The sequence below is a fragment of the Centroberyx affinis genome, unplaced genomic scaffold (assembly GCF_046629955.1).
Source record: "Centroberyx affinis isolate AG114_WGS23_722 - 3 ecotype Tasmania unplaced genomic scaffold, CSIRO-AGI_Caff_v1 ptg000466l_1, whole genome shotgun sequence".
NCBI lineage: Eukaryota > Metazoa > Chordata > Actinopteri > Beryciformes > Berycidae > Centroberyx > Centroberyx affinis.
In genome coordinates, this window is record NW_027279125.1 from 235,555 (window position 1) to 245,402 (window position 9,848).

Here is a 9,848-nt window from a genome sequence, read left to right on the forward strand (position 1 = left end):
ATAGTGTAGGCTACATGTTTTGTCCTTGGTCATTACTGGAATGTGCTTCTTTGTCACTATTTTAACGATTTCAAGTTTTTTTTTTCTGCTGAAAAAAAATAATAATAATCAAGCCCTACAATAAAGACTAGCTATTAAAAGGCGAGAATGACTTTAACTATTTATTAATAAAGTTTGATCCTGTATATTTCACTGTTTTGTTGTAAGGATATTTGATGCAAACTACAAACACTCAAATCAATTGTCCTCCGCTATCAGCTGTAGGACATTAACCGACCCCGTGCTGAGCGGGTCTATAAGGCCAGCAGCGGGATCTCTGACTAATAAGGAGTTCATCACTGTCAGTCCCTCAGACAGCTCCTGCCAAGCCAAATAATTGCAGTCTAATCCCGCAGTTCCTGGAGGGAAGGTGTATCATGGACGTAAATGAGTTACCTGGGCGTGTCGTTTACACGCAGGTAAGAGTTTCAACACTCTCTCCCACTGTCCTGCTTGTCATTCTCTGCTTTTGATGTTGAAGTTTCACGCTGGGGAGCTGGGCAGAACAAATACACGTCTGAATTTAGTGTTTGGAAATTGGATAATGGGGCAACTGGTCAGTCAAAACCAAAGGTAAGAGTCATTTCATTTCCTGATCTGAGTCCGACGAAATATAATGCTCTTAATAACTGACGCTGGATAATAAGTTATCTCTGGATGCAAAATTAGCCTAGACATTAGAAAAATCAAATTTAGACATTCTTATTTGAAATTGTATGCCGTTTTCTCACGATTAACCCTTGATGAAAAGTCACCATAGGGACTTAATAGCGAGATTATATTGACTTTATCATACTTTATGCTATCTCTTATAGTATCACTATTATATTCCCATAGGAATTTAGGCATATTATGGTAGTTTTGCTGTGATGGTATCATTCTAAAATGTATTATAGATTACAAATAGTTGCCAACTTTTCATCATGATAATGCTGTAATTCCATCCTTTGGAGAAAGTGAATATCAGCCTATCCATTACCATGCACTGCTTACAGTTGTTTTGTAAATGGGAATTTATGTAACCCTGTCCCCACCCTGCTCTGTTTATTTCAGCCTGAATGCATCATCCTAACTGATGACATTTTGGAAAAGTCATTCAAGGGTAACGACTACACCACAGTCCTATAAAACCTTTATTCAGCACAGCTCGAATTTGACTGTGAAGACTTTAACAGGCCCTCAAACCTGGCAGCGTGTATGACTGAGGCCATGACTGCATCCCACACCTACTGACGGCTTCTCGGCTAAAGATCAGGATGTCAGGATGCCCTCCTCCACCTCCTCCTCCTCCACCTCCACCACCACCACCTCCTCCACCGCCACCTCCACCTCCACCTCCAGCCCCTGGCCTCCCTCCACCTCTAAATGGCCTGGGCCTCATGTCCAGGGCAGTGCGCCGGCGCTCCAGGATGCGGAATTTCAACTGGGACACCATTCCCAAAGACAGTGTCATAGGCAAGCACAACATCTGGACAGCGGAGAAGACTCATGGGGAATATGAGCTGGACACGGATCACATGGAGGAGCTGTTTAGCCACGGCAAGCAGGGCCAGCAGCACCCTAAGGCCCTGAACCGCCAGAGCCTGCGGGGCCTGCCAGCTGCTGCCTCAGGAGGGGAACTGGTGAGTGCAACTAGCATAGAATTGGAATTGAAGTGTCATCACTCTTTGTTTAATCAAAGAGTGACACTTTAACCCAAGGGACTGTAGCAATAGATTGAAATGTGTGGTATTTATTGTTACGTAATGCAGAGATATGGAGATATGTTCTTTCGACCAAGATTGATTTTCTTGTTTTTTCCAGGCATGCAGCTGAGATAAACAGGAAGCATCCCTACGATATTTCCCTAGACTGAAACCTTGGTATCGCAGCAAGCTCACTTATGTAGGACCTAAGATGCAGATAATCATCTCCATTGTCTCACTCATTCCTCTTATCATTGAATAATCCATATGATTGAGTGGGACTATAGTAAAACTTTTGCAACTTCCCTCCTATAGTAATTTGGCAAGATAGACAATATCATTTTAAAAACGAATTATATTTATTCTTCTTAACTTGTAATTGTAGGGAAATAATGGATTATTTGTACATTTTACCACCACAGTTGTAGCTTTGCTGAGATATTTCTCTCAGGAGCATAGCCTTGTTTTAGAATCACTCAATACAAGGGTGGAGTCGCACTATTCTTTGTATTTGTTTGCTAAAGGAAGGCATAATTATGTCCTCCTCATACAGTACTATTATGTAATTGTATTCTGTATGTAAACTATATAATAAACTGCATTTATTGCCGTTCATCTAAAAGCAATGGGCTTATGAAATGGTTCTCCCCAGAGACGGAGAAGCTAAAGTTATTTTACATATCTACTCTTTATATCGTTCACTAGTGAAACCACGTCACCACCTTTGCAGATCAATAGAGGTCAAATGTGGCTACTGAAAGTGGGTTAAAAGCTTTTACTAAACTTTTACTTTGGCCTTTGTACCCCAGTAAGACATTGACAATATGCATCTCAGTGTTCATCACTGGTGCAATGGTGTATCTTTGTCCTGATTACTACAATTCAATCAACCCAAAGAATCCTTAACCTTTGGAATCGATTGTCTGTTTGGAAACCCGAGGTATTTGTGATACTCAGGACTCTGTTCAAGCCAATAGCTCCATTATCTCGACGACTGCCACTGACAAGCTGATTGCACCCATGTCTGTGTCTGTTCAGGTTTCCATTCTGGGTTCCAAGAGGAGCATGAACATTGGGATTTTCCTAAAGCAGTTCAAGCGGTGAGTCAGTGGTCATATACTCAAGGTGTGAATGGGTTTGCACAATAATATCTTGGTATTCCAGTGTAAAACGCATAGGATGAGGCAGACAGAGTTGTCTGCGACATGGCTGCCTCACATTCGCATATCTTGGAAATCCAGCATGTCCCAACAGGCCAAATCCTACATGGTTGGACTGCTAGAACAGGTATTCCCGCCCTGAGGTAACCCACAGATCAACTATTGAGAAATAAATGTATTGCTGAAGGCATTTTGGCAAAGGAAACATATCCAACAGGAAGTGAGGGAAAAAATGGTATAGATAATGATGACCTAATTTATTTGCATCAAATTTATTTGACAGACAAATCACCAAGCAAAAAATCCTGTTCCATACTACCATCTGTTGTCTTCCAAACACGTGTTTCTTACACAGTGTCATAGCTTGTTCTATCTATTCTCATCTACAGTATAGTCTGTGCTTCTGAGGACTGAAAGCTGAAGTGTTGCTGTTCACTCAGCTATTTCAGCAGGCAGAGGCTTGTTGGTATTAGCAGCTCAAACCTTCCGAAGATGTGAGAGGGTGTTGCATGAGCAGGGAAACACATAGCTCATGAGATGTCCCAACCCAAAAAGCAAAGCATGAGTAATACAGAAAAATAACCACCCCACTGTAGGTGGAAGCAAGTCAATTGGACACCGTCTAAGTGATTGCACCATATCTGTCTCTCCGTCTCCCTCCACAGGCCTGTAAGGGACATGATCGGAGAAATTAGTTCAGGATGCAGTCTCAGTTTTGGTACGGGGAAACTGAAGGAGCTGTGCAAGCTGCTGCCAGATGAAGGGGAGGTACTTGTGTCAGCTGTTTTTTTTTTTAGCATTTTCTAATGTGTCTGCTGTTGTTATGTAATGCTTTCTTGTTGCTTGTAATTGAACCATTATAATAACATAATCTTGCTATTGTATCATTTCTTTGGCTCTGTGAATGGATGCAGGTGTGTCAGTTGGTCAAATTTAAGGGCAACCAGTCTGGTCTTCCTGAAGCAGATCTATTTATGTCAATGCTGGTCAAGATACCCAGGTGAGTTACCTGAATGTCATTCCATGTGTTTTACAAGTGTTTAATGTCTGTGGTTTTACTAACAATGGAAAAAATGTCCTCTTTGTGTCTTTTAGCTATGAAGAGCGTCTCAACTGCCTGGTGCTCAAAGAGGAGTTTTTCCCCCTCATGGATGAAATGAAAAAATCCATTGCCATTTTGACAACTGCTGGAAAGGGTATTGTCTATTTTCCTAGATTTGAAATAGATGATAATGGGACTCATATCCCATTTGGAGCTAAATTAGACTTATAATCCCATTTAGACCCGTTGCCATTAACTGTGTTTATCTCCTCATAGAGCTGTTGGAGTCTGATCATCTCCACTCTGTCATCCGCCTGGTGCTGAAGACTGGAAATTACATGAATGCTGTGAGTGTTTAATATCTGATCTTGAAACTTTGAATGGCTGTCCAGTGTTTTTGTCCAGCTCGCAGTGTCTCATTTTATTCATTTGATCTTAGGGTGGCTATGCTGGCAGTGCTATTGGCTTCCGAATGGCATCTCTCTTGAAGTTAGTGGACACCAAAGCAAACAAACCTGGCATGAATCTCATGCATTACGTAGTGATGGCAAGTACTGTTTATCCCCTTGCAATGTATAGTTACTGTTTTTTTGTATCTAAGGATATCTGTATAATGTTCTCTCTGTACAAACTTGCATATTTACAACAGCAAGCTCAGAAGGCTGATGTGGCCCTGCTTAAATTTCCAGAACAACTAAAACACATTGGTGCTGCAGCAAGGTAAACATTCCCCTTTTTAATTAGTAAGACACGCAGTGTATTTATAAATGATTTTTCTTGGGTTTTTAGAAACATAATCATAATGAATCTTTCTCCACGCTTTTAGAATTAATAAAGGTGACATTGAAGCTGACTTTGAAAGAGAGGTAAAGAAAGTACAAGATGCCAAGGCGGACACCGGGAAGCAGGAAGACCTAAAGGCACAGATGGAGGATTTTCTAGAGGTTAGGAAGCTTTTTCTTGGTCAGATTCAGCCCAGTTTGTCTAATTCTGTAACCTGTGGATGATTGCATGTACTGATGTTTTGAGTTGGGTCCCATTTAGGAGGCTGAGGCCTGCCTGGTTGATACAGAGATCGATCTTCAGGCATTGCACTCAGTGAGCGACTCTGTGGCAGAGTACTTCTGTGAGGACCCCAGCAAGTTCAAATTGGAGGAGTGTTGCTCCATTTTCAACACCTTCTGTGAGAAATTCAAGCGGGCCTTCCAGGTAAGCCTATGTAGGCCCATGTTTTCTCCAGTTGAGGGGCTGTTTGAAATTCTCGGGCTTGTTCCCTCAACTCTGTGACTGTTTTTCTGCAGGAAAACAGGGATCGAGAGATGGCAGAGGTGAAGCGGAGACACAGAGACAGACTGCAGAGTGCTGCCAAACGCAGGTCCACAGCCACTTGCTCCATGAGGGACAAGGAGATGGATGGTGTAGCACTCGAGTCCATTCTACATAACTTCCTCACCAACCCTGCATCTAGGAGGAAGGTGGGAAGGCCCTCCTCTGCCCATGGGAGCCCAACCAGGGGCAGCCCCAACAATGGGAGCCTATCAGAGATCATCCTTCAGGGAAACCTCCCCACTGGAAATCACAGCGGGGGAGACCCAGTTCGGGCCAAGGAGGTGTGCAAAAACGAATGGAATTCAGCCATCAACCTGACAGAGAACTCTCCGCATAAAGAAGCCCAGTCTGAAAGCAAGGAAAACGATGGGGATCCACATGCTGAAGAGATGAAAACTCATAGAAAAACGGTCTATAGAGGTTTTACACCACCAACCAATAGGACCAGCAGCAGTTCGTCCTCAGGCCGACCTTTCTCAGTGACCACTGGGGACGATGGGGAAGAGCTGGAAGACAATAACGAGGAGGAGGCCCAAAAACTGCGTGAAGCGTCCAAGAAAGTTTTGCACTTTCAGAACAGTCGAAGCAGCGTCTCATCAGGGGATCATGGTCTGGATAATCAGAAATCTCCTGGTTCGATTAGCACCTCACCTCGCCAACGCACCTTTAATGACAATGAGGATAAACAAAGACATGACGAATTGGCTAGATTTCTGCTTGGTCCTCAGCTGTCTTCCAAGAATCACATTGGCCGGCGTCACACTCTTAATCTCCCTCATAAAGCCCCTACGAGTGAGGAAGAGGAAGATGATCTATGGGTTCTGCCTCCAGACAGAACTACTAAGCCTACATTAAGAGCTATAGGGAAGATGATGTCAGAGGATGCTGGTCAATATTCCACAAAACAGCAAGTGTTTGATTTTACTGACTTCTCTAACAACTTTAAAAAATCTGGTGCCCAGGACCAGAGTTCCCCATCAGCAGAGAAGAAAAGTAAACCAAGTGTTCCCTTAACTCTTGTTCCTGATGAAGAGCTTGGGGAGCAAAACCAAGAGGCCACAACAGTGGAGCCCGCACAAAGCCACCTTCAGAAACAAGGCCAGACCGTCCCTCACAAGAGTCCATGGCTTAAGACTGAGACCTCTGGATTTTTTAGCTTTTTTAAACGCCTCGGAGATATGAGCAAATTGCCTAACAGCAAGGAAACTAGCCGTAGGGGCACTGATTCTGTTGTATAGGCCTTTGCATTCAAAGTAATCAAAGAAATTTAAAGTTATATATGAGGGAAGCACATAAAAATTTTGTATTGGTTTATTCATTTAATTAATACTCATAAAAGACCTGCATATACGAGATAGCTAAATAATTGCCCTCATGGTCAAGTGTTGTCTTTAAATTAAAGAATTTAATTTTACACATTTAAATTTATAATGAGGTTTAATGGTTGTGAAGGGACCGTGAGAAGGTTCTGGGGATGTGAAGGAAAGAAAAATGTTGGTGAAGGAGCATTTTACATGTTATACCACTAGGTGGCAGAATGCAACAGTAACACATGGTAAACTGTTGCAGGAAAATAGAGAACTGTTATCAATTTTTCCAGGTATCATTATATCATCTTGTAAACAACTATGCAACAACTAACATTTTCTCAATTTATCATAATATTGTCATAAGAATATGGACATTGTTCTCATCAATTTGATAAATGGATTAGGACTTATACTTTATATGTGCTTTCTCCAGGTTAACAGTTAAAATGCCCTTTCCTGCAGAAAGTAATGTGCTGAAGAATGTGATTGACGACTATGAAAGTTAAGTGTGAGTGTAAGATGGCATCATAGAAATCAAACTGAATCAAAATTTTGGTTTGATTGTTATTTTTGATACTTTGATGAATTGGTACTTGTATCTTTAAATACAAGAATGTTATTTTTCATTTTTTCAATGATAAATATCTTTTTGTTTTCCTCCTCTTTGTTTTCCTCCTCTGTTGTCGGAGAAGCACAACAAATATGCATGTTATGGATGCTTTCAGGGTCTTGCTCAATTCAACCATTGTATTGGTCTTAAATGGGTCAGTGTTACAAAGGCAGCCTGTATTTCAGCAGAGCTGAACCATGGCAGCTCCATGGCAAAATGAAGGCCGTTAATCCCAAATAAAGTTGAGGAGAGCTTAGCGTGGTCGAGAGCCAACACCTGGTGACTTATTATGATGGAAAGCACCCGGCCCCCTGCGTTTGCCCCTGCTATGCTGCTTGTGGCACTGCCAGGCAACGGCTGAGTCCTGAAAAACAAAGAAAATTCCCAATAAATCATGAGCTGTCCAAAAGGTTTCTTTGTTTATAACTGATTCCCTAAACACTGAGAATTGTAGATAGATATATGAATACATGGTTTCCACTATATAAGATTAGCACTGGAAACAGGTATTGTATAAAACACTGAATAAGGATAGGAGCAACATTTTTATGGCTGGTATCTCCAGGTAACAGTTTCTGCATAAGGGTATTTATATAAGATATTCATAACAGGCATGTTTGATGTACATCAACATTATGAATATAACTGCTTATTTACACAGTTGTATACTATATTTCTATAGCATGATTACACAGCATACTTTGAAATTAAAAGGTCCTGGACCATGACTCCTACAATTTAAACAAAATTCTTGTGGATTCACCCTCAGAGTCATCTAACAATGGCTGTCCCCTCCACTCTTGAGGTGTGCTTGTGTGTCTAATTAATTTGCCAATAGAAACACAGCGTTTCCTCCCACAGGTATTCCTTATTCCTGATTATACAGCCATCAAACACCTTGCAGTTCAAGACATAACCTGTTCTGTTTTCCAACATAAATTAATGTAATAACTGCCAGATAATGTAATAACTCATAATGCAATAAAAACTCTAAACTCTAAATGGTCTGAAAATAATGTAGTAAATGGGTGCTGTAATAACGTCACATTATTGCATCAGCTGGTGATTATTGCTTTTTTTAAATGATGATGTAATCTGGACTAACAACATAATACATTATTACATTCTTATTGTTTTATTAGTTTATTAGGCAGTATTATTATTACATCATCAGTTGATATGTTACACCCCTTATAAGATAATAATAGCTTGTTAATGATGTGAAGGTATTATGTTATCTAGGAATTTATTACCAGGTTATTGGATGATCTGGCATTTATTACATTATCAGTTGCAACAAGCAACCATAACTAATGTATATAAGTAAATCTATAGGCGTATTAAATTGAAATTGCATTTACCCAAGGCAGTTTATTTTTGAAATCTTGTAATCATGTTGTATTTGCACATAAATATGTAATAAAGTAGTTAAAAATATTGATTCTCCATTTGTGAATATCTTACAAAACCTGCTATAAGCCATTCATGACTGGCAGGTACAGCCTTGACAATGAGAGTTACCTCTGTACTGTGTGACCTGCTGCTGCTGCTGCTGCTGCTGCTGCTGCTGCCAGTCTGCCGCCGCCATCTTGGCTAAACCACGATGGATGCAGTCTCCATGGCAACTCCACGTCTCAGAATAAAAACCAGAGATGACTGTCTCTGCCCCCCCCACCACCACCACCACCACCAAGCCCCACCCCCCACAAACCCCCCACCGCCCGCACCACCACACCAGTCTCACTCAGTGCAGCCACATTACAGTATCCCTCTTCTCCACCATCTTTTCATTCATCCCTTTCTCTTTCTTTCTCCCTCTCACTAGCCTCTGCTTAGTACACCAATATTATACACCCCCGTCCCCCCACACCACGCCTCAAAATATCTAATGAAACACATTGCATCCAGAGAACAAAAGAATCATTAAGACAACAAAAGCTTTGTTCTTCAGAGACTCATTCCTGGCCCCTCTGAGTCTGAATCTTCATATTTTTCAGCTTCCTCTGACAGCCTGTACTGTGTATTCTACTAGACTCATCCAGACCCCAACCCCAACCCCCCATGCCACCACCTAACCCCACCCAACTCACTGTATCACCCTTTACAGACCCAGATATCAAGCTGAGCGCCCCTGCTGTTTTCACATACCCAGCTCTTCTTTCCCTCCCCCACACCTCCCATCACAGACTGTACATAGCAGTAAGCAGCAATTTGTTTACACTTAAAAACACAAGATATGAAACAAACTCCACTAAGATACAGTATGAAATCTGTAATAGGAGTGTTCCTTGTTTAGGCAACTTAGTTAATGCAGATTTTGACATTTTTGCCTAATTATTTTCTATCAAACAGTGGTATATTCCTTATGTCTTTACACCCTAATAATTCAAACCCCAAAGGTAATAAACAGCATCCATTGTCCTTTTATGGGAAGTGGGCGGTATCTAAGGAGGCCACACCCCTTTGCACCAGACAGACTTTATCCCTCACTCAGTTCCTGAGGAGGGTCCAAGTATTTTGCATATTCCCTGCCCCCTCCATATGTTATTGGGTTCCTAAACTCCTCCCACGAGGCGCCTGACCAATGCCGCGTGCAAGCCACTCCCCGCATCTCCTCCTTCCCCTTCTCTTCTTCCTCGCTGTGCCTTCTTTTCCCAGACAGACCCTGCCCTT

General features: G+C 41.7%; 1 protein-coding gene across 2 annotated transcripts; it reads left to right on the forward strand.

Annotated features, from left to right (window-relative positions):
* Positions 1–509: 509 nt before the first annotated feature.
* Positions 510–8,532, forward strand: LOC139642344 (FH2 domain-containing protein 1-like). Of its 2 annotated transcripts, XM_071517147.1 has the most exons (12): positions 510–612; positions 1,093–1,661; positions 2,763–2,824; positions 3,550–3,652; positions 3,799–3,884; positions 3,980–4,080; positions 4,203–4,273; positions 4,366–4,473; positions 4,576–4,646; positions 4,753–4,870; positions 4,971–5,135; positions 5,228–8,532. In XM_071517147.1, exons 2-12 carry the CDS (start codon positions 1,296–1,298, stop codon positions 6,491–6,493), a joined length of 2,517 nt encoding a protein of 838 aa, XP_071373248.1. In that variant the 5' UTR covers positions 510–612; positions 1,093–1,295; the 3' UTR covers positions 6,494–8,532. The 2 variants fall into 2 exon arrangements, with proteins under 2 accessions (XP_071373248.1, XP_071373247.1); XM_071517146.1 differs by having other exon boundaries at positions 4,366–4,646.
* The last annotated feature ends 1,316 nt before the right edge of the window (positions 8,533–9,848 follow it).

Bases quoted from the DNA above. Each gene is read 5' to 3' on its own strand.
- LOC139642344 (XM_071517146.1), top strand. From the start codon at position 1,296: ATGTCAGGATGCCCTCCTCCACCTCCTCCTCCTCCACCTCCACCACCA. The intron at 4,081-4,202 runs GTATTGTCTATT...ATCTCCTCATAG, and splicing joins TTTGACAACTGCTGGAAAGG to AGCTGTTGGAGTCTGATCAT. The intron at 4,274-4,365 runs GTGAGTGTTTAA...ATTTGATCTTAG, and splicing joins CTGGAAATTACATGAATGCT to GGTGGCTATGCTGGCAGTGC.